Source organism: Coloeus monedula, assembly GCF_965178545.1.
Source record: "Coloeus monedula genome assembly, chromosome: 1".
Classification (NCBI taxonomy): Eukaryota; Metazoa; Chordata; class Aves; order Passeriformes; family Corvidae; genus Coloeus; species Coloeus monedula.
The window spans coordinates 13,217,363-13,243,172 of NC_138781.1; the positions used below are offsets into that span (position 1 = coordinate 13,217,363).

Below are 25,810 nucleotides of genomic sequence, written 5' to 3' on the forward strand. Positions count from 1 at the left end.
AGTTTGGAGATCAAATAAATTTAAGTCTAGCTATAGCCGCAGTTGAAACTTTGCTAGCAACTAGAAATAAAATACTTTCTAATAAAATCTGAAACTGTTTTTTCCCCTAGTTACAAACAGAATAATGCTATGAATTGTTAGGCAAAATATTCTGCCACTGGACTTAATATTATGAATTTTAACTCTGTTGATTTCAGTTATATTTCTCATAAACTTAATAAAAACAAGTCCTTCAAAGTTCTCCAAAATGAAGAGAAAACAAAACAAACAGGGAAAAAAAGAGATTTTAAAGATCCCAATTCCTAATAGCTGTGGTTCTACCTCCCAAACACACAGGAGATTGCCGTCCTCTAATAAGCAAACCAACCGTCTGAAAATCAAAATTTATTTTAGGATTATATGCAGGTTCTCAATCATAACTTCTTCTTTTTCCAACCTGTATTTCACACTGGTTATTATAACAGTGTTCTCTGAAGAGGAGAAAGTGGGGAGAGACCCACGCCAAATTAGCAGAGACTACAGTTTACTGAATGAATATTGTATATATAGCACAGAGACAACTTTTTTCCAAGCTAGAAAAACAGATGAGATCCAAAACTCCTAACAGAAGCCTAGGAATCAAGAGATCTAATTAATTTCAAATGTTGAAAGACCTTCTTCAAGGTCTTTAGATCACTTGTATCACTTTACTGCACAACACAGCTCACAAAGTACTTCAGAGATGTCATTACTGCTTGTAAAGCTCACTGACCATAGCCTGAAAGTTTCTTTTAGCCCAAGCAGGGAAGCATGGTCTCCTATGTTCAGGATCAGCTACAATTTCCAAATTTTGGTTCTTCTAATCTAATGCAATGTCCTTCCAGAGGAAGGTCAGGAAAGAGGATAAAGAAACCACCATATATTTAACTGTAAAATTGAGCTATTGATAAATAGCACAAAAGTGTTAACTGCTCCCAGCCATTTCACATACACAGCCTCATCTACTGACAACTCCTAAATGACCCCCTCCATAGAAGTGAAAAAATGTAGGATAGCAATTCAAAACATCTTTGCTGACCAAGCACGGTTTCCTTCCCATGCAGTACTACTTTCAATATCTGAAATGAATATATTTTTTCCAGGAACAAAGATGGTAATAAGTTTCTTTTTCAGTTGGAAGCATCCATTAGGATGTCATAAAACAAATAACAACATGGCAACAAAAAGGTACTGCTTCCCAGAATGCTAATGTGCAGGGATAAAATGCAAAACACAAACAATTTTAAGCATGCCAGTAATTCTAACTGCTAATTCTAAATCTAGAAAAGAATCCCTGTACCATCAAGTCTTGCATCTTCATTCAGTAACACTGCACCTTTATCATATCACTTTGGGTAGCCTGACTTTACAAAGCCCTGGAGTACTCTGTACTGTACTCTGTATCTTCTGTAAGTTTTGTCTCCCTAAAATCCATCTTTTAGATGCAGGAATAACTCATCAATTCCCACTGTTAATGAAATACCAACACAACAAAGAAAAGAATCTTCTAAAATTTCAACACCCTCTCATATTGGTTTCAATACTGTTGAAAGTAAATACTTTCACTTCCCATCTGATATCTTCTAGATCTCAGCCACAGCTGTGTAAGAATCATTTTGTAGACAAAAAAAATAAGCAAGCAAAAAGTCTGAGATACAACTTTTTTTAACTAAGGCTGGGTGGGGTTTTATTTAAAAGAAAATTACGAATCAGTAGTTGAAGGCTGACTCTTCCGATTACAGAGAGAAGAACATCACAGTGCAGACTCTCCCTCTAAGAACCACAGTGGAAAAGAGCATGGGAAATGCTACACAAGGTGGATGAAAATTCACTCTTAATTTTGGGATTAGGTCTATTCCATAACTTTGTCTGAGCATTCAACTATTGCAGTTTTCTGCAACATTTTCACACCAACAAAAACAGTAATAAAGTGCCACTCACAGCACCAAAAACATTGATGTTATTGATATTTTGTTCAAACCACCATAAGCTACAGGAGGACAGCAGAAGTTTTGCAGTGCAAACTGCACCTACTGATGGCAAAACAAAGGTAGTCCAGCAACATGGTTACAGCATTCGCCTGCCTTAAAAGAAATGGTATTAATTTCCAGTATCATTCCAAAGAAATAAAGATAGAAGTAAATAAATAGGAGTTGGACTTCCATGATCCTCGTGGGTCCCTTCCAACTCAGGATATTCTATGATTCTAACACCAGTTAACGGAAAATGTGAATTCTTGATGATCTGAGAATCTTGTCTTAGCTGAATGACTGTTGGTCTAAACACTCCTTTCCAATTTGCAGGCCCAAAATGTTGTAAGTGTGATGAGAAAGGAAAACAAAACAAAGGGGGAAAACCATTTTGTGCAAATTCTCCAACCAGCTTTCATCAGTAATTTTCCATTAATGCCAACCACAGCTCTTTAGCCAGCTTCTATACTAGTTAAGGATTAGAAGCAGGAGCTTTGGCCTGAAGACTAAGTTCTTTCTCCACCCAGTTCAGGCTACTGAGAGCTCCAAGTTTAAAACCAGTCCTCCCAGAAGCAACACAAGAGCTGATGATGCTCCTACTGCACGGGCTGAGGGGGTGGGTTACAGTGGCATATAGGGCAGACAAAATCAGCAACAAAAGTTAAAGTTGAACACAGTAAAACTATCTCTGAACTTTGGTCAACTTCTACAAAAGGTTTCAGCTCAGGAAATGAACATCCCAACAGTCCATTTCAGCAATTCTGGAATATTTGCTTTCAAAGTTGATTTGTAAGGAGACAGAACTCCTTACAAACTGTCCATTCTTCTTACAGAAGATACGGAGAAAGTAGTAACTACTCCAGTGAAGGCACCACCTCTGCATACTGCTTGCAATAGTCCATCGAAATAGTAAATTGCTAGACTTAAAAGATTTATTAATGCTGGCTAGATCTTCACATACATTTCAGAGATGTATGGCACACATATTAAATATTCTGCAGGATGAAGTGAAAAAGATCACTCCATATGTCAGAATGCACATAGAAAATTACACGTTTTAAAATTTCTATTTATCCAAATTCAAAGAAATTGAAAAGAAGCAAAAGTAATGCCAATTCATTTCAACATAGAAAGCTCAGAGAAAGGCTATAGATATGTTTTCAGTTTGCAAAGTGTATTTCATATTCTTGCAAAGATGTTAAACAAGGAAGATATTTAGACCACGCCTGACATGCAGCTGGCTGGCAGGACAAAGACAAGGACGGCCATCAGGCAGTGCTAGGCACTGCTCACTTATTGCCCTTCCAGCCTCAGGACACATAGCAGAGAGCAGCTAGAAAAAGGCATTCACGGTGTCAGCTGCTGTATGGTGTCCCACCAGGACTGGTTTTTGTATCATCTGACCTGAGCAAGGCCTGAAGATGCAGTAAACATACCCTGGAAGACTGAAAAACCTTCAGTAGGCACATAAAATTAGGTAAACCAGCTATGACCACACAGTGAAGGGGTTTTCATTGCTTTTAAATACATTATTCTTATTATAAAACCCAAGGCAAAAAATATCCAAATATAAATCCAAAAATATCCAAAACAACTTAAAATACAGTAGTCCTTCCATTATCTGAGACCTGTAAGTTTAAGTCCTGTCATTCTGTTTCAAGTACCAATTTACCCAGCCAAGATTGTTGATCTTGTATAACTCACTTTCAAAGAAACTATTAATCAGATGGCAGTGCACAAATAGAATTTCTTAGAGGTAAGTTCAGATATGACTAGTCCTAGTATGTGTGCATCTGAAGGTTTCTGCAGCTAAATATGAAAATACTGACTTCATACAGGGTGTACATTTATTGGTTTGATGTGAACAATGTAAAAATGAGGTTTTGGGAAGGCTTTGTACGACATGATGGTGCTTCTCAGGAGAAGCAGGGCACAGACAGAACAATCAGATAAGGCTGGTAACCGAAGAAAAAAGAAAGCTGTGCAGGAGGCATCATTAGCAAGGTGCAATATGGGCCTAGGTTCACTGATGAAGGCCACAGCAGGCTGCATTTGTAAATTTTTGATGCAGTGGATCCTTGATACATGACCTCTGACAAATGCTTAAGTAGGTAATGCCAAATACCAAATACCAAAACTGTAGTACTGAAAGGCACATAGATCACCTCTGTGCTGGACTTCTGGCTAAGGGAACAAGAACATTTTTTGAACGAGAATTTTCTGTAAACCAAATAGGCTTTGTTTTTAAAGAAAGGCTATCCTTGTACAATCCACGTTTTAGCAGGAATGTCTGTGTGCAGCACACTGCATGTTTAATTTGCTGCTGAAGTGCTTATGTCTTGACTTTTGTCAAGTAGGTCAGTTACTTCACAACGTGCAACCCATCATGCCCTAGCTCTTGAAAACACCAGTATTCCCTTTAAGCAAAATTCCATTAGGTATATGGGGCAGACATTTTAAAACTTCCTTCTATTTTGCTAAAATCTCATAATTCTTATAAAACCCAGTAGACAAGAGATACACAAATACTAACTAATCTCATGTCAGAGACTCCCTTATGGCAGTTCCAAGAAGATGGAGGGAGAAAAAATATGTAAATGAACAAATAAATGGCTTTTTAAAAAGCAGTCCATTCTTAGGAGCCTGTGCATTATGCAGCAAAAACATGATTGACCCATCATGAAAAGGGCTGAAAAGGTTTATCAGTGATGCACAGTTGCACAGAACATTATCTGAGCTAGCAATGCATGACCTAGTGACATTAGCAGTTTACAAAGAAAAAAAAAAAAATCTGATTTTTGCGGGGTGAAGGGGAAAAAGGGGAGGAGCTGATCATTAAGAACTGTCTTTTCTTGAAATAGCCTAGGAACTCTCCATCTAGTCTCTGTTTCAGGAACAGACTTTTGGCCAATTTCATTGTATGGTATCAGCTTTGCTTCACACCATCATATTTGTGATAAGATGTTCCCTTTCACCCCCTCACTACAGCTCCGTACTTGAAAAGCTGACTATAGAAATCATGCTTCAAACAGAGAAATCACATCTGAGCACATGAGCTTATGCTGCCTTTTCTCAAGTTAAGCCACCACTGGGTCTGACTGTGACTTGCTGATGTAAAGAGTAAGTGGAGTCTAGGCTATGGGTAGCCCAGCCAGTGAGGACTTACACAATGCCTACACCAAGGTGCTTACACAGCTTGCACAGGCAAAAGTTTGCATCCAAATGAGATACAGAATCTGACACATAAAGCTTTTAACTATTGTTACTTATGGCTGCCATTAACTGCTGTAAAAGAAGTCTTGACAGCAAATAGGTAGATGTAGAAATCTACAAGTTTTGAATCCACTACCATAATTTTCTTAAAGTAAACTTCTAAATGTGAAGCACTGAGAAATGTGGAAGCTCAGCCTAAGTAATAAATCATCAAAACCAGAAGGTAACGTCTGTATGTTACAGTTACCCTCTTCCTCAAAAGAGAAAAACATAAAAAATCTGTTAGGTGTTTTTCATTATCATGGGTCTGTACAAACTAACAATAAAACAAATAAAAAAGCATTCAGAAACAAACAAAAGCAAAGCATTCTGGTGACTGCACAATATTCAGAGAGGCAATTTTGCACATGTGGATTTTTCTAGAAGTCCACTACCTTCTTAGAAATTTGAGGGGAAGAAAAAAGAGGAAAAAAGGTAAATTCAACTTTACTATTCTCCAGAACAAGTCACTTGATAAATACCTCCTAATCAAAACTCTTTCAAAATTCCCCTTCTCTTTCAGATGCCAATTTATAAACAGTTGTAAAATATTACAGAAATTGAGATTTTTCTGGCAAGGTACCAGTGATGTAGAGCTGTTTTGTTATAAAAAACCAATTCCTACTGAAAAATAATTCCTCCACCTGTTCCTTAAAACACTACTAGTGGATTGTGTATGGAACTTGAATTAGAGAAGACAATTCAAAAGCATGATTTTGAAGGCAGATTTGATGAACATTTCCTTAGGGAGTACATAAGACAGGCAGATGTCAAAGAGTTCCACTAGTACTAAAATTTCCAGTTAAATCACTGTCTGAGGTTTGACATCCCTCTCTCTTTTTCTTTCTCCCTCTCATACTGCCAGAAAGAGGGCCTGTAACAGTGAAAACCATGCATCTATTAAAAGCTTAAAATAGCCCACAGCTGATTTAATGGTTCTAAAAGTTCTTGATTTATTAAAGCAGATTTACCCACTTCAAAAAGTAAAATATTTCCTGAACTTCCATCAATATGAGCATGAAAACAACTTCCACACAAAACACAGTAACTCAGACACTACATGACATGGTCTTTACAGTTCCTAAAGGTACCACAGACAAACTAAACGACTGTTAGAGACATGAATTTGCACTTTGAGACCTGTCACTGACACATATACCCAAGCAGGATGGAAGGGCTCTCACTTGAAGAACAGTGAGAAATAAATTTGAAGTGTCAGAAATGTCTCCTTTCAGTGCATTAGTCTTAGTCATCATTTATTTAATTTTTAAAAAAAGTACATTTGGCAACACTACCAATTTAAGAAACCTTATGACTTGCAGGAACACTAAGGAATAAACATCCAGCATTCTCTTCACAACTCAGATAACCAGACTATTGTTCTTTCATTGTAAAATGATAAAAATACCATCAGAGTTTTCTACTGTGAAGGGGTTTTCCCACCCCAGTGTCTCATCCACAAACATCTGTATACCATACAACTTCAAACGATCTAACAACAAAAACATAATAGCTAGTCTAATATGAAATAACATTTCAGAAACAGACTCATCCTATTACATTTAATAGTCATCATCTTTAACCAAGAGACCTTCAGTGAGCATGACTCCAGGGTAACAGACCTGCAACAAAGCACACTTCAGAAAGTTGTTTTACCCCAGTCTGTCCCATTGTTTTGCATGTACAGACATTTATTACCCATCGGTCTCCCCAATGAAAACTTACTTCTCAGACTCTATCCATAAAAAGGGTCAAGAGTAGAGTAAAGCATAAAAGGAAACCCAAAACTCTTCTTTTTCAAATTTGAAGACAGCTTGCCCATTTGAAACTGTGGCACTGCACCGACAATGGCCCCAGACAAAAACCAACAAAACGTAAAAATAAATAATGTATGAGGTATTTTCTGTAAAAACAGGTTACAACTCTAGCCTTGAAACATGCCACAGTTTAAAGGAGAAGAGAGACAGAACACACATGTACCTTGACCCAACAAATGAAATAACCAACCAATAAAGATTTTCTGGGTTTTTTTGCAAATAACTACTAAGATGCAGGAACTTACCTGCATTACATGCACATGTAATGTGCAAACACACATGCACTTACTATTTCTATCAAGGCCTTTCTTCCCATCCATAAAAAAAAAAAAAAGGCACACCAAGAACAAGGCACAAAACCCACACATCTCTGACCAAAAACTTCACTGCAGCCTGTGTTGTTGTAGATGGAGAAATCCGTGCCATCAGAGAGAGCTGCATCCTGCTACACTGTACACCACTGATGCTGTAAGAATTAATCATTCACAGATCAACAATTGGTTCTTTCACCTCTCTGGCTTTCTCAGATCAGATCATTATGTATTTTTTTCCACCTACTGATCCTGTTAGACTCAATTTTTCAACTGCATGTAGCAAAGACATCTGAAAAACATTCCTATTTCTAGAATGCACCTCACTGAAAGAAACTAGTGAGGGTACATATGCTTCCACAGGCTTCACAACTTTACCAGTGTCAAAAAGTGACTGAACATTGAATTCTGTACTAAAATCACAATCTAATAAACTGTGAAAAAATGTGGAAGGCAAACTGAAGGGCACCAAAGTCCTTCTTTCTGGCTTTCTACCAAAGGCAGTTCATGTGAACAAATCCATGAGATAGCTGACCTTTTAGCAAGTAAAGTTTTAGGACTAAATACTTCAGCTAATCAAAAACTAAATTACACATATACATTAACTCAACCCACATCTTTAAAATAAAGCTGTATTCTGGCGAGCCAGAACGGCACCACATTCAGTCACGACTATACCAACAGGAACATGGCTTTTTTAATACCTCTGCAGAGAAAGAGAGAGCGAGGCAGTATTCATGATGAGTACTGTACTTCATCATGACAGTAACGGAAGAAAAAGTCACTGGAAGAGAAGGTTGTCATGGGAAGCATTTCTCCCACTTTTATCGCTGGCAGGGTTTGTCCTTTAAACGCTCACCCCTGCAGAGGCCTGGCAGGTGACATCCCGGCAGGTGACGTGAGCTCGGCACAGCCAGCCCTGCCAAGGGCGAGGGACACTCCCCTGGGCCACAGCCGAGCCCCAGGTGTATGAGCCCGCCGGGACTGACCGTAATATCACCTCACGACGTTCTGAAGGGCGAAGGGTCTCGGCAGCGCAGACCCGGGGCTAAAAAACTGCACCCTGCCAGGGGATGCGGCGCGGCGCGGGGGGAGGATGCTCCCAGCCCCCGCTAGAAGGGTCCCGCACAGCACTCCCCGGGGACATGAGCAGCTCTGGAGGCGGAATGTACCGCGGTATCCCCGTGAGCCCCGCGGGGGCGGGCACGGGGACCGGCACCGTCCGTGGCAGCCCGGAGGGACGCGGTGCCGGGACAGCGGGACCGGCCGGCCCGGCCCCACCCGCGGGGGAGCCGCCGGGGCAGAGCCGTGCCCGCCGCAGGGAGTGGAGGGGAGGGGAAGGGATGCAGCGGCTCCCCGGGGCGCCCGCCCGCGCTCACCGTCGATGTTCTCCCGGTCGCTGATGTGCTGCAGGTTGCAGCCCGTGTCCTCCCGGCTCAGCTCGGCCTCGGGGCGGTAGGACTCCAGCCGAGAGTGGGCATTCCGGCGCAGCTTGGGGCTGGAGGAGACGCAGCAGGACGTGGTGTTCCCCATCTTCTCTGCCCGGCCCCGGCCCGGCCCGGCTCGGGAGGAGGCGAGGGGCGGCCGGTCAGCGGGGGTGGCGGGAAGCCATGGGCGGCAGCGGCGACAAGAGGGAGCGGCGGCGGGGGAGGAGGCGGTGGCGGCTGCGGCGCCCTGCGGCTGCACTCGCCGGCGGTTCCCCCCGGCGGCTCATCCGCGGAGGCGGCCCCGCAGAGCGGCCCGCCGGCGTGGGCTGCCGCAGCTAAGCCGCCCTCCTCCGCGGGCGGGCAGCGCGGGGCCCGCCGGGGCACAGCCCCATCCTCCCCCGCCCCCGCGCAGCCGCCGGGCCCGCTCCGCGCACGCACCCACGCGGCAGCACCGCAGCCTCCGCGGCAGCGACACCGCAGCAGCAGCAGCGGCGGCAGCAGCAGCCGCCCCGGGCGGCCCCCGCGAACCGGTTCCGGTTCAAGCGGGCGGTGACGCCTCCCGCCGGGCGGGCTGCGGGAGCGGCCGCCCCGGCAGCCACTGGCGGAGCCCCCCTGAGCCGCGGCCCCTGGGTCTCCGGCCCTCCTTGCTCGAGCGTCTCGCACACGGACACTCTCCCACAATCCAGGAGCTCAGCACGCTGGTGCCGGAGGGAGCGGGGGCGGCAGCCGCTGCCTCCCCGCGGGGCCCGGCCAGGCTGAGGCCGCAGTGCTGGCCCGGGGGCTCCTCGGGGACCCTCCGTGCTCGTGTCCGCAGCAGGGACCCCGCGGGAGGCCCGATCTAGGCCCGAGCCCGGCCCGGCCCCGCACCTGCCCCGCCGTGAGGGGCCCGCATGCGGTAGGAAATAGTCACTGGTGTCCCAGAGCTTTGTAGGGACTGCACGAATTCTCTGAAAACTTGTTAAGCTTTCCTGTAGACTGACGGTTCCAAAGATAACAGGCCACAGAGAAATGAGAGGGTGTAAAGTGCCCCTTTGTACGCTTCCACGTGTTCAGGGCTTTCCCAGTCAAAATCCTTTTTGTCATATTCAATGTAATGCTAAAGATGGGGATAGTTTTCATTAGTCTTCTTTGTTGATATTTTTTTCTTTAAATCTTTGTAATCTAAGTGAATTTCTTGACTGCTGGAGATCTGAGTCATGATAGTTGAATGGGTACACTCATAATTTGATAACAGAAAAGCACTTTTATGTATTTATAAAAGATGCTTTGACTTACAGCCCTGTGTCCAGGGAGCCATTATTTATTCTATCAGGCATCTCATGATATCTGATGTTTTCACAAGATCTGCTCAAGTCAGATGATTACATGAAAGACTTAAAAGTTTCTATCCTACATTTTTTTTTCAGATCACACATTGCAAAGAAAAAGTAATTTTAATTTTCAACTACCTTTTGAATGTTTATTGATGAAAATGTACTCGAGTGGGGTACAAAGAATTAAGAAGAAAGAAAAAGAATGTGAGGTTTTTACAAAGTAAAACTGTTTTGGGGATGTCTTCTGTAACTAATTTTGTGATACTCCCCTCCCCAAGCATGGATGGGCAGCAGAGCTGGAGTTACATCATCCCTTTGTGTTTGAGTAACTCAAGATAAATTAAGGATAGGTTTACATCTTTTTTATATTCGTGTATTCAGTAGTTTGCATCCAGACAAAAGGAAATTAAATTTTTGCTGAGCTCTGGTTTAGAAACGCTATCTAGGAGGATGTCATGCTAACTAGTGCCTTCCACCACCATGTCATCACTTGCTGAGGGCACCTCAGCTCCTCCACTGGAGCTCACCCTGCTCTCCAGCCGAGCCTGAGCCTCTGCCCAGCTCACTCTTCTGCTCAGACCAAGCCTGATCTTAACCTGGCAGAAGGGTACATTAAATCTCAAATGGGCATAAGCAACAATCAGAAAATCTAAACACAATTTTTTAAGAATCAGATCATCTCAGTATATATACAACAGAACAGTAAGATGTTACTGAAACACCTGGCTTACCACACCATTCAAGAGAGCCTCAAGCTAGTGAGATCTCTGTGGAAGAATTATCTGACCTGCCCTGTTAAATTCCACCTCCCTGTAGGATATGTACTTAATTTACATACTCATTTTTGGCCTCTAGCCTCCTGGCATGACTACTCCTAGGGCACCAGTGCCATTGGCTTTTAAGTACTTTTTGGGTAATGCTAACTGGCCAACTGTGTTGCCTTGCTGTATCAATCCCACTAGATTTTTGCATAAACATTTCACAACCTCTAAATATTTAGAAACTTGTTACAGCTGTAAATCTATTGTAGCAAAGACTTAGACAAAACTTGCAGTTTATACTTACTCCACAGTTATCATAAACTTTGAAAAAAAACAGGCCACATAATGATGGAGATGGGTTAAGTACGAAGTTTGCTTCTCTAAATATATAAGTAGAACTTAAAAAGACATGTTTTCTTTATTAGAAATTGTGGGATATGCCCAGCCACTGCCCTGGAGGGATGTCTGCTGAGATAAGAGATTTTGCAATCGCCCAGCAGGACTCCCTGGAAAGGACTTTTGAGTCATGGTGAGGAAAAGTAGACCCACAATCCTTTGGGAGACCCTATGCAGATCTTTCTGTAACCCATTGGTCTATCCCAGACCCTCTGTAACCCATTGGTCCCCTTGCTGATCCCCTGTATCCCTATAAAAGAAGACAAGTTCGCCTCTGTAGAGAGAGCTCATCACTGGCCTTCCCTTCGCCGGAGGGAACCCACAATAAAGCTCCCTTCGTGCGGAACCAGCCATACGGGTCTGCTCGTCTCTCTCTCCGGTCTGGTTTGGCCTAGAGGCAGCCCTGCAGAGCTGAGCTGAAATCACGAGCTGATAATCACTAAAGAGCTGATAGCTTCTGCAAGGGCTCCTCTGCCAGCAGCTGAGAGGAAGATACCAGACCTCGGGCAGGCGATTCCTTTCGGGACCATCACCCCGAACCGGTCATATCTTCCTGGGTCGCAGCCACGGACCCCATCACCAGCTGTAATAAGAAATGAATGATTTAAACTTTGCTTTTTATTTAAAGCTAATATTCTAAAACTAAACTTTTTAATTTTTTAATGTATTTAAAATTAGTGATCACTGGCTGTGACCATGTAATCACTAGATTAATCACTAGATGTGACTATGTGATCACTAGATGGATGCCCTTTAAGGTCCCTTCCAACCCAAAGCATTCTATACTCTATCCTTTATTCTGTTATTCTGTATAGCTACCTATTTTCTTACTTGCATACTTTCATTCTAAATTTTTACCTTTATTCCTCCTCTTTTCACTCTAAGAGCTTGCTGAAGTACATTATAATGACAAAGGTGCTACAATACATATTTCAAATCAAAGAAAAGGGATGCTGCTCCAGGGTAATGGTATCCTGCTGGTATCTAAGAGCTGAGAAGAGTACCTACGTGAAATATGTACCATGAAAACATTTGGGGTTTGATTATGATTATTTTATTTCAGCTATCTGAAGTGCATGATGCAAAGGTAATTGCATTATTTGATAAATATTTGTACAGTAAAGCAAGAACAGCTCACTGTACCTTACTGATGTGCTTAGACATCAATGTATGTCTTTCTTTGATTAGAGACTATTCTGTTCTTGAGATTTATGGTTATGTATTTTAATGAGTTTGCCCTCCTGAGCAACTGCATCAGCTGAGGAACACCATAAAGCTCCCTAAACTAAGGCCAAGGCTTTCATGATTGGTTAGCATGCACATACCTCTGTTTAAAAAGTGCCTATTCCTGCACAAAAATATTTTAAATCTGTAGCTCCACTATACAAAAGACAATGGATTTTAATAGACTAAAATTAATGATGTGACCCATTAAATTTTGTGCTTGAAATCTTCTTGGAACGTTGTCGAAAAATGTGTTCCAAACCAGCAGATATAGGTCAGTGTTTTCCTTATATAAGCTTTTTATCTATTTTAAGCAGATAAAAATTATAACTATTATTTAATCCAAAACTATTTCCTGCTCACAAGCCAAATTATTTGGGAAGCACAGTTTAAAACAACAAAAACAAAACCAAAAAACAACCATTAAGATAGATGAGTGGTGATAACCAGATCTTTTGATTCTGCTCGTCTTTCAAATACAGCCTGAGAAATTCATGCCACACAATACCTTCTCCACACCGCCATCTGATGTTTAGTAGGAGTTAGACTTGCAGTTTGGGTGTACAGCCACTCTAAAATGCCATCGTGTCAATTTTCTCACAGAGCTAATCATTGTCTGGAGTTTAAGCAAAAGCTTAAAATTAACATTCCCGTGTACAAAGTGTTTGGTCTGGTCAACTGAATCATACCCTAGACTTTGTTGATTGTAATAGCTACATTTCTTTTGATGATAGTAATAAATTCCAAATCAGTTAAAACCAGTCATGAACACACCTGAGGAATGTTATTATCCCTCTGACAATTCTTATTGTTAATATTTACATTTACTGTTACAAGCCTGAATTCAGTAGCATTAAAAGACTTCCTTCCTGAAGGCAAATTCAGAATGCATCACACTTGATTCTGACCCAGGCTGTATGGCAAAGCCTTTTACTGTGCTGCTCCTCAAGGGCATGCATTCATGGATTACCTCTTAGATTCCCTCCCCCAAGGATTTGCATAGACTACTCCTGTGGCAGGTTCCCCCTTTGCTGAAGGTGTTGATTCCTCCAGGATTAAGGCAGTATTCTCTTTCTTGAAGGTACAAATCCAGCGCTTGCCAGAAAACATCCTTTCAGCCTCGACACAATTTATCTGCCAGCCCCTACCACTGTGCCCTCACCAGAGACAGGTGGAGGTTTCTGTGGTACACAGCACATAGCTGCAGCTACTGTTCACAGGAAAGACATCCAGACCTAACAAGAACTATGTAAGAGATGGGACCTGGTTTAAAAATACTCAAATGGTATCAGTGAAGTTATTCCTCTGGTTCCTGTTTCACAGGAATCAAGTGCCTTACTTGAATCAATGAGAAATAGGAAAAGAATAAATCAAGATTTCTTTTGAAGATCAAGGCAGAATTTTGGGCTATTTAATTAATGTATTTAACTTTAGTGTGTAAATTAGGATATTAATCTCGTGCTAGCCCATGAAGAGATAGTATTCTAGGCAATAATGCAGAGCACAAAGTCATGCTCCTATTCCGAAGTGTGTGGCAACCACAGGACCCTGACTATTGCCACTTATTATACAGGAGGAAATAGTTGCTTCAAGAAGGAAGGTGATACACAAGAGACTAAGTATTGGAGTACTTTCCAAAACATACATAGCCCAGGTAAGTGTATATTATCTTCTATTATAATCTTTTTTTTATTATTGCCATGTTTCTCACCAGCTTGAAATCACTGCAGAAAGAGGCAGTTTCCCCACAAGTAGGGAAGGATTGTTCATTGTTTTAGGGGAAACACTTCAAGAACAACTGCTAGAATATTTTTTTATATATACATATATGTATAGCAGTTCTTTTTGGTTTTATTATTTCTTCAGGGATTGAATAAGATAAGATCTGCACTCAGAAGCAGCCAGAAACCCACCCATTACACTTATGTGGGAAGATCACCCACGCTGCACAGATCTGCAGTGAGCTTTGGGAGGGAGGAGGCAGTTCAGCAAAGTGCACTATGGATGCCCTTGCATTGTGGAGGAAGGCACAGGCAATTGGATTTAACCAGCTGGGTGGAATTCGATTTGATTAGCTTTGGCACAGTTTCACATACTCTCAATTCATCAGTGAATGGAGTAACTATATTGGAAAGCTACTGGGGAAAAACAACATTGCCCCTGATGCTACTGTCACAGGCAGATAGAGCACAATCCCATACAGTCTCGCTCTGTGTTTTCCTCTCTTCATTGTCTCCCTAGTTAGTTTTTTTGTGCCAGTCTGTGTCTTCCTGGATCAGGATTGGCTGCCTTTTCTTGGTCTGAGATCTTGGCATGTAAAGAGCAGTAATTACTCCATGGTATGTGACTGATGACTATGAGCAAGGGTGGGAGTGCCCCCTCTTGAACAATAAAACCCCTTGTAGAGAAAAGCCTAACTAAACAAAACAAAATGTGTAAAACCAGGCAGTGCTGCCACAAAGCACTTTGCCAGCTAGAGAGTCTATATGGAGTATGAATAAGAGTCTACTGTGTTTTAGTCTGTCTTGCCTGTGAAAGATCCCATTCTGTGAAGATGTATTTGTTAGTCTCTTCTTATTTCATACTAGTCTAGGCAAATATAACTTACTTAGTTTCAATGAAGCTATGCCTAATTTCCACTAAGAATGAGAACTGAAGCAGGCCCAGCAATTTGGGATAGCGTGTTCATACAAAATCATCTCCTCTTGAATTCATCTTGAGAAAATAAATTCCCCTACTTTCACCGCCAATACCTAGTAATTTGAAATGTTTACGTGTAGTATGAGCTTACAAGTCCTGTAATACGAGTTAATATGGGGTAATATGCAAGGGACTGAAGTCTTTAGAAACATGGTTCACCAAAAAAGCATGTGTTTATACATACATAGAGCTCCCTCTATGAAGAAGAGTATAAGGGAAGTTTATTGCTTTATCTTACAGCTCCCCAAAAGACCACCCTTTTAAAGTAGAATAAAAAAGGGTTTTGTTTGAAGGATAGATCTAAAGAAAAGTTAAAAGATTTCAGAGACAGGGAATCAAGCTAAATATAGTGAGCTGTACAGAGGCATCTCAAGAATTATTCCTGTGAAACACATTCTCAAACTAAGTTCCCCTAAGTATTAACATCTGTATTGAGTGAAAATAGACTTTCCTCAGTTAATTTTCAAATCAAGAGGTGAAATTTAAAAGTGAGAAAATTCTCAGTATGAAAATTAATTTGAAGCATCCAAGTTTTCAATAGAGAAGTGTCCAGGCATGAGCCTTTTTGATTTTTAGCAAGGTACTACAATTGTGAATGCCTGTAGGAACTCACTTGGAGCTGAAGTGAGGCAAAAAAGTCACCCTTCTCCAGACAAAACCCCCATGTATATGTTTGGAAAATACAGAAAATGGAAATATGGATCTTAAAGGTAAAGAACCAAAAATTAATTAATGTACTTAACAAATGATCAACAGATATGTATTTTTGAGTGTGTACTTCTTACACGTTTTGTTCCACTTCCTCAGGTCCTATATGGGACTAGGTAGGACATTTTCCTTTGAAAAACAATGCAAGATTGAAAACTATACATGAAAATGGGCCAAAAGGTTTTCTTGTGAATTCTGTGCACCATTACTGGTTACTGATATCAATGTCCTTTGAGAAGAAAGGCTACAAAATCAATAAAAGTAATAAAAATGTTACCTCTTTGTATTCCAGAGTTCTTTCCCTCTCAATGAAAAAGTATCCAGGACATAAGCAAGCCTACAGAACTAAAATTGAGGCTTCCATGTGAACATTTTAAAATTTCCCCTCAAATACAGTAAAAGCTGGCATGATCCTTAGATTAAGTTTCCATTACATGGGGGAGGGGGGAAAAAAAGAAGAAAGCTTTCTCCTTTTATCAGGTGAAGCTGTTACAGTGGGGAAACTGCAACACGCGTATCAATCAATGAGGCCCGTAGAAAAGAAATATCTATGGACCGATTCTTGCTAGATGTTTCAGAGATGTTTATTTCCCCAGCCGCATGGCCGGGGCTCTGCCCAGGAACTGCTCAGTCACGGGACCCGAGGGTCCTTCTGCCCGCGCAGGGAACACAAACCAACCCATGGGAACGAGGCTGAGCAGGGCAGGGAAACCCCAGGGCCCCTCTCCCAGGACCACATGGCAGGGGGAGGGCCCCAACACTTCACCCATTTATTTTTAACAAAAAGAGATTTAGAACTTAACGTTGAAAACAACTGGATAAACATGATATAACAAGGACAGTTTCAAAACAAAACAAGCCACCCTCCTGAGTCTTTAAATGTCCAAACAGATTCTCTGGAACATCTTAAGGCTGACAGAAGGGAGACAGGACTCTCTGGGCATGCTTTGTGGGGAAACTGAGGCAGGAGAGGGTTTCTTCCATTTGTACCTGTTGGAACTCTAAACAACAATAGTTAATTTCTTCCCTTCCCCTCTTCATCCCCCACTCGGCATTGGAAAGGGATTTTTGGGGAAACAATTGGCAAAGGCATGGTTTTGTGAGGGAAACCATGGATGAAAAAACGGATTGGGAATACACTGGGGGTAACAGGACATAGGGTAAAAGGGAAGGTGGGATTAGGAAAGGGAGACTGTAGGGGTGGCCTACCATGGAGATATTGTCTAACATGACTACGATTTTTAGCATATATACTGCCTTTTACAGGAACACCATCAGGCCCAGTGACCTCTGCTGCTTGTAACCCTTTTCTACCTTGCACAATTTTGAATTCCACCACCTCTCCATCTCCCAAGCTTGGGATGCATTTTTCAGGGTTATTCTTTTTAATAGCAGTTCTATGAACGAATATGTCTTGCTGGTTGTCACACCTTGTTATAAAACCATAATTTTGTTTAACATTATACCATTTTATTATTCCTAAAACCTTGGCTACAATGATTTTTTCCTTTTTCCGAGTGGCTGCTGTTTTCTGTCTCGCTGCATTTTTGCTTTCTCTTTCGCTCGCTCCCGTGTTGGAATTGCCAGGGTTGTCAGTGCTGCTGGGACCGTCAGGGCTGCTCGTGCCTGCGCGCTCTTCCCGGGGTCGCATTCGGGGCCGCATGGGCCGGGCCGGGCCGCGCCGTTCAGCTCCCTGTGTGCTGCCGCCGCCTCTGCTCTCAGCTGTGCTGCTGCTGCCTGGCACCACACCCACGTCTCGGCCGGGCCCCCGAGCGACAACCCCCCCTTGCACCCTGCTCCAGTGCACGTTTCGGCTGGGCGCGGCTCCGCTCCACCGCTGCCATCGCTGCCCGTGCACCGCCCCTCTCGGTTGGATGTTCACAGGGCTCGCTCCAGCACGCGCTGTGCGGGGCCGGGCGGGCTCCCACTGCGCCTCGCTCCGCTGCCAACACTGCAGCTCGCGCCGCTCCACCCGCGCGCAGGAACTGCCTCGCTGCTGCTTGCAGAGGGCTCGGTCCACATGGCCTGGGTCGCACGGTCCCTGAGCCAGGCTTCCCTTCGCCAAGACACAGCTGACATTGCTCAACAGTCTCGGTAATTAAATAATATTCACAAAAATATTCTTCCATCGGCATATATTTTGACTCAGAAATTAACTGTGTCCAAACGGTCTTCCAAAAGTCTTTGGTAAGAATCAAGTCCCGAGAAACGTAGAAAAAGTTCTTAAACAACCATGAAAGGAAATGTTTCAGTTCCTTTTGAGCTTGAATTAAGCTAAAATTTACAAATCGTTGCTCAATAATCTTTTCAAGTTTAAGATAAATGTCCATATGCAGCTTGGAGAGCCAAGAGTCTTTCCACAGTTCCTCCATAGTTTAGAGATGGAATAGCAAAATAAAAACAAGAAGAGAAATCCAGAGTTTACTCACAAATCACAGTCGCTGTTCCTTAGGGATCAGGGATCGTTCTGCTCGCATTAACCACCATTTGTTACAGCAGGGATACTGCAACACGCGTATCAATCAACAAGGCCCGTGGAAAAGAAACATATATGGACAGATTCTTGCTAGATGTTTCAGAGATGTTTATTTCCCCAGCCGCATGGCCGGGGCTCTGCCCAGGAACTGCTCAATCCCGGGACCTGAGGGTCCTTGCCCGCCCAGGGGAACAAAAAACAACCAATGGGGAACGAGGCTGAGCAGGGCAGGGAAACCCCGTGTCTGTCCCCAGGGCCCCTCTGCCAGGACCACATGGCAGGGGGGGAGCCCCAACATGAAGCTCATGTTTTTTTGTTATCACATTTTAAACGAGAAAACCACAGAGACAGTATTAATGATTGCTTTATTTTTGAGAATAACCACCCATAGATATGCCCACAGTCAAGGAACCCAAGTTCATTTTTCTGCTCCACTGCAGACTGTGCAAGAATTTTGAAAACCACTTAACCCCCATATCTCATATCCCCTTCAGTGAATGGGAATCATAGAATCTCACCATATGAAAGGGGTTTTTTTAAGACTAAAATCTTTAAAATAGCAGGTTGTTCATGTGTTACAGGAAAGGGGACCAAGTAAATAAAATGGAGATATTACTCTGTAATCACAGATGTGCTGTCCTCCTGTGGTGCTTCTGACATGCACACCAACACTGCAGGATGCAGGCAGTGCCTGGACCATCATTAAATGATTAAATTCTTGTCTGTTGTAATGCATTTTGCCCCTTGTGTAGCTTATTAACTTTGCTGTCACCATCATTCAACAAGCAGATACATCAGTTGATAGAAAAAATGCCAATGTGACGATAGCAAGTTCATAGGTTAAAAAAGTCATCTTTATAAATAGAGTTGGTACAAGTCATAGGAGTCTGCAAAATGGGCCTGGGAAAATTAGCTGCTGACCTAAAAACACTTCCTGTTGGCTGTCTGGGAATCCATTTCACACAGTTAAAAGTGACAAGAATTAAAGCAGCTAAAGAAGCAGGACTTTATGGTGAAATAAAGAATAAAGTGTCCTAGAAAACATGAAAATAAAACTAAATGCAACTAATAAAAATACAACTAAACTATTGTGCAAGTATTCTAAATAATCAAAAGGCAAAATTAGCCATACTTTTTAAACTCCTAAAGAGAAAATTATTATGTATTTTCAGTGTCCTGCAGTCCTTCTGGCAGCTCTAGAATTTCAGCAGCTGACCAGCCATGGTCATGCCAACCAGCCAACTGCCCCATGACCTGCAGTTGCTTCTGGCAATGTGTGGTTTAAGGGAACTCAGTACAGCCATTTCTGTAGGAAACTGCTGACTAACACTGGGAAGAATCTAGACAATTTGACTTATACGTTAAATTAAAGAAAATATAATTTAATGAAGACATTTTTATCTTGAGCAAGGAACAAGCTTGCTGGTTTTCATTCAAAGTTAATGCTACCGTTCACTGCTGGAACTCTTCAGCTAACACTTTACCCAAGTGTCCTCTGCTGTCACTCAAAAAATGCCCCTTAGGGAGTGCTTCAGGGAATAAAATGCGTGCATTAAAACAGGTATTTTCTTAGGTCCAGCTCACTGCATCACCAGGTTTACTGCAGCATGCTTCTGTTGTGCTCATGCACGTGACACTTTTATAACACCGATATAGTTCAGTGATTTACTTTAAAGCTACTTAACTAGAAATGATTTAGAGACACCAGATTTTTACATTCCAGGAACTTTGAACTGTCACATAATTTGGCAGTTAAGGTCTAAAGAATAACATAAAAGTATTTAACAAGATATGATGATAAATTGTAGCCCTCCTAGATAAGCTCGGCTCCAAACAGAAAAGACAGACCTCCTCAAATTCATTTTGAAAACCATGAAAATATCTTGTATAACAAACGACAGAATATCTGTCTATAAGCATATGCCCATTTTCTTCAAATTTTATAGTAAAATTTCTAAATGACCTTTCCAATAAATGGCAAAAATGCAACAAAAAATACTTTTTCGTTTCTGTAATCTCTGAGTTAAAATAATTTCTAATACTGGGTGAGTTACATGAATTATAAAATTTGGTACAAGATTACAAAGCAAACTTCCTTCTTTGGAGTGCTTAGGCAATTCAGGTCAGATGTTTGCAGCTGCCCCTTAAAGACTGAAGACCAGTGAAATCCAATCTTCGGACTCTAATTATGTATTCAAGCTTATGAAGTCTATAACCTGAACCTTAATGTTTTTTGTCCAAAAGAAAGTTGACAAAGATACAACTCACTGTTTAATAGGGTGGTTTATCCATAAGGATAATATGGTATTTTGTCTGAGTCTGTTAATTGGTTTCATAATTTTCCCAGTTGTTCAGACTGAGTTATCTTAAGACTTCACAGCCGGTATGGAATTGCCTACATAGCTAAAATATGTGTCTTGGTAATGGCTAATATTTCTAATCAAATATGTGTTGGCAAAGTATTTAGGTTGAGGATAAATCAGGCTGCTGGCCACAATGTAGCAAACGAAAGGAGAAAAAATTATACATTATGTAATGCAAAATAAATTTTCTCTCACTCATCTAGAGCATTAGGGCTCACAGACTCTTTGAGTTTGATCTATACCCTTAATCATGCACAATCCCATTGATAAGAGTTTTAAAAAGTGCCAAAAACAAAACAAAAAACTTAAACCAGCTTTGCAGAACAAAACTTCCCAGAAGAACCACTTGAAGAAGCAGAAATACAACCACTGAGTTAACTGCCTCACTGCAAGTGCTCACTCTTCAAGATATCCTGCTTAAACTTAATGTACAATTTTGCAGATGCCATCACAGTAGTAAATGTATCAGGGGCCCCTGCAGAACAGAGCATCAGTAAAAACTGCATGGTAGGGTCAGTCTCAAAGATTGAGTCAAATTGCTCTGGCCTAATGACTGCAACACTTGAATGAATATACGAGGATCTTTTCAGAAGGCAGTTTTGCCACTCTGAGCTTTGGAGGTAAAGGCCTCCTTTCCACTGAAAGTAAACAAGATCCAACAGCCTAATTTTCACTTGCACCACAGAAAATCTCAGTTTACACAGAACTTCTTCTAGATCCTACTAATGGTACACAAAGTATTTCAAAATGGCCAACACTGAAAGATACAAAACTGTCCCTCTTTCTGGGACCAGTACATAACCAGAGGAAGGAAAATCCTTGTGTGCAATTCCTTCTGGATGCATGTGAGTTGGGAACTTTTGCTGCCCCCGATGATAGTTTCCCAACTGTTACATTCATCTCCTCAAAACCACAAGATATACTATCTGGCACTCACTGTGAATCACATGTTCACTGTTATAAAACCAGCTGTCCTGATCTCCCACATGCAGGATAATGTCTGTTTCCCCCTGCCCACATTATTATTTTTATGGCCATAGAGGAAGCTCTATCAGCCTGTTCTGCTTGAAGCTAAATTGGGCAAAGTTTTCAGCTAGTCTCTAACCCAGCTAACCATGTAATTGTGCTAACATTATTACTGGCTCAGGAGAAGCAGTGGAAATATGTGACTGGGGAAAGATAGGACTGTTTTTCTGGGTCATGGTCTCACTCAAGGAGCTTAAGTGACTGAGACAGCAGCCTAAATTTTCGAATCATGTCCAAGAGAAAACATATTCTCATGAATCCTCTCTGTAACTACTCTTACATTGCCAGTGGCTTTTGCAGGACATTTCAATATTTCTTCTAAGGTGCTGAAATAAAAGCAGGAGAGGAATTTTAATCATGTGAATTTGACTAGTGCCAGACGACTGTAGCTTCAGCAGTTTATTTTAAATCTTCCACTGTGCTGTTCTCTTTGTTGTGGTTATAGCATTTGCTTCCACTTCAAGAACCTGGAACACCAGACAGCATTGGTAAGCACAGACCAAGAATCAGAAATATATAACACAGATGCTCAAACAAGCACTGGCTTTTTACTAATCTGTTACATTTACCTATCATGCTGGAAATAATAATTTTGAATTATCTCATTTCACAAGTACAGTTGCTGGATCTCTGCTGATGCAATACTTGAAACATATTTTTAAGTAAAAGATGGGAAGTTTTCTACTGTGCCAAAGGGAAGTTACAATTGTAATGTTCTGTCAAAGGAGAAGTTATATATTTTTTGACAAAAATTTTCATGGAAATGAGAGGCTATATAACCAAGTGAAAACTAATCTCTTTCAATGCCACTTCTCAAAAAGAAAACACTAACAGCTATTGCACAATCACTCACCCACTCCAACTTACTATTAGTTAGACATGTGGAAACTGCAAGCTATGTGATTCCACTTCCAAAGTTGTGATGTCATGCTGGTCTTGACTTCTAGCAACCTACTTTAGCATAAGAGGAGCTGATACAATAGAGAAGATTGAGAAGGATTTTATCTGCCTGTTACCTTCACAAAACCAACAAAAATATGTTACATCAGGATATAACCAGTTACAATAAATTTGAGGTGATTTACCCTTTGAGGAAGGGCCTAAAAATGCAAGGCTTTCTCAGTTCTTCCTAACACCTCTGAGATTATACAGTATTATTTTTATGTGAAACATTGGCATGAGAGTCCTAGAAAACTAATTTTCACACACTTGTAGAACAAGCGTAGGCTGGAAGAATTAAATCTTAGCTTCCTTGCAGCTGTTTCAAAGTTTACTGAATTCCACTGTAAATAAGAGAAAAATTATTCCTTCAGTTCTTGAAGTCTAGGTGAAGAGTGGGCAGTTTTAGTTCTGAGCACTTTTGAGATAAAGATACTTGTGTATTGTTCCACGTATCTCACTAATACTTTTATTTACAGAAATACTTTTTTTACCTGTTACTGTACACATCTAGGACTTCCCCTGGAAATATTTTATGGGCAGAGATCAAGGTTTTTCAGATTTTGTCAATCATTTCAAGACCCTGATATGTTGATATTGGACTAAGGCATTGTCCATGTCATCTGCCTGTCATCTCTACCTACACTGATTTTTCACATTTCCTGAAAAGTTTACAACATTGTATATTCACAGCTGTGTATACCAAGTATTCTTGCTTTTTCTTGTCCCTGAAATCTGAGAAATCCTACTTTCTTTTCTCTGTCAAAGCACTCCAGGGGTTATTTTCATTTCCAAAGGAGGGACACAGGCCCTTTTTAATACCTTTATTTTATACATCTTAGCATCATTTACATCTTTGAAGCTTCCCTCACCCACAGTACAAACAGTGATGAGTAGTGGCTGTCTTGGTTATTGTACCCCGTATACTCAAGAAAAAATTGTCCATCTACAAATAACTTTGGAATAAATGTAACTTAATAAAGAAACAATTCCTACCTCCACTGTCAATTTTCTGCTGCAGAACTTGGAATCTGCATAAGGCACAGGTTTGTGAAGAGCCCTGGGACAGAAATCCCAGCTCAGGCATATCCCAATCCTTGTGTACGCTCTGGAGTCCACCACCTCCATCCTGTTTTAGGGCAGCTCTCTGGGGAATACACATTTAAAGTGAACCTTGCCTCATTTCTGTACTTAGCTAACAAGTCTGTCATGGTTCAAGCCCAGCCAGCAGCTCAGATCCATGCAGCCTCACTCTTCTCATGTTGGGATACAGGAGAAATTGGAATAGTAAACGTGCAAAAACTCATGTGTTGAGATAAATACAGCTTAACAGGTAAAGCAAAAGCCGTGTATGCAAGCAAAGCAAAACAAGGAATTCATTCACCACTTCCCATGGGGAGGCAGTTGTTCAGCCATCCCCAGGACAGCAGGGCTCCATCACACGTGTCAGTGACTTGGAAAGACAAACACCATTGCTCTGAACATCCACCCCTTCCTTCTTCCCCCAGACTTATATGCAGAGAATGACACCATGTGGAGTCATTGCATCAGCATGTGGATATGCCTTCAGTGAGCTGGGGTCAGCTTCTTGTGCCACCCCAGCCTCCTCACAAGAAGCAGAAAAGGCCTCGATGCTGTATCAGCACTGCTCAGCAATAGCTGAAGCGTCTCTGTGTCATCAGCACTGCTCTCAGCACAGGTTTGAAGCACAGCCACATACCAGTTACTATGAAGAAAATTAACTACCCCAGCCAAAACTAGCACAAAATCAAAGAAAGCAAGATTAAGTCACTCCTACAAAATAAAAATGCATTTTTTACAAATGACAAATAGAATGCAAACCCTCAGACTCCAGTGATACAAGACCTTATCTGACTGTAGAACAAGTGGATTTAAACACTAGGCCTGAATAAACCCAAAACCCAGCTCTCTAACATGGCCTGAAACAGAAATGTTGCACAACTGGGATTAGCATTTTTCACATTGGATCCACATACAAGATGTGGGACTAATGCTGTTTTCAGCTCAAACATCTGCACGTAAAGCTGTGCTATCTTCACTAACCACCCAACTCAGCAGAACTCCCATGTGATTTACAGAATTTCCTTTGGAAGACTATCATCCCCAAGCATTGGACAGGAAGCTTATGCAACAGACTGAAGTATCAGGATTTCACTACTGGTGAAATAAGGTCTATTTAGACCTTATTCCTTATCCTTATTCCTTTTTGGCTATAGTGGGAATAGGAATTGGCTTACAAGTTCACAGATTTGAGATTCTGAAGCCACGGAAGTAAACAGAGAGAGGCATTATGCCATTAACTAAGCATTATCAAACACACATTTGTTCCAAGCATTTAATGTATGTAGCACAGAGAAGTGCACATGAGATACTCTGTTCTGCTCGTTGTCTTATTTAGAAATGCATTTTAATTGCTTAGTCCTGTTCCTTCATCACATATCCATGGGGAGTATAGGAACTACCATATCAGAGCAGGCACTCTAACCATCTTCTCTTCTTGTGTTACGGACATCACAGATATAAGTTAAATGGCATTTGTGGTATCAGAACAGTTTCCAACAAAAGACACCCTGCTCACCTCATTTTATACTTTCCAGAGTTGATTTTATGAAAAGCCAGAAACAGATGGAATCTTCATCACACCCACCGGTCTTTTCAGATCAGAAGAGACCAATGGAAGATATCACAGGGAACTTTAATGTTCTTCTAATCTTTCTGGGGTTTCACACTCCTGAGCTGTCAAGAAAGAAGCTTTCACTGATGTTTTATGTTTGATTTGAGTTTAGGGGGGTTTTTCCTAAAAGAAAAGAGATTAAACATTATTCCATTGCAAACCAAGTATTTTTACCAGCCATAGCAGAAGGCAAGTGCCTTAATCACTAACCAATTTCCTTTATATAATAAAGGGAAAAACACTGCTGAAAAAAGTATTGAGGTGCTGATGGGTTGCCAGAAGAGACTACCTCAGGGTCTGTGGGAGTTCCTGAGAAAGGAATACATGTCTCCATCTCTTTCTGGGAAAATAAGGATCTCAGTTTTGCAACTCTTTATACCACTGTTATTTTCACCATTGATCTGAGTGTCTTGA

The 25,810-nt window shown here is 41.5% G+C and overlaps 1 protein-coding gene across 1 annotated transcript in view; it reads right to left on the reverse strand.

The window, feature by feature from the left end:
• Positions 1-9,270, reverse strand: part of CCNY (cyclin Y) — a 119,585-nt gene extending 110,315 nt beyond the window's left edge. The window contains exon 1 of the mRNA XM_082303343.1: positions 8,748-9,270. Coding sequence (XP_082159469.1) covers positions 8,748-8,901 — 154 coding nt within the window. The 5' untranslated portion in view covers positions 8,902-9,270. The remainder of the gene's footprint in view (positions 1-8,747) is intronic.
• Between the last annotated feature and the right edge of the window lie 16,540 nt (positions 9,271-25,810).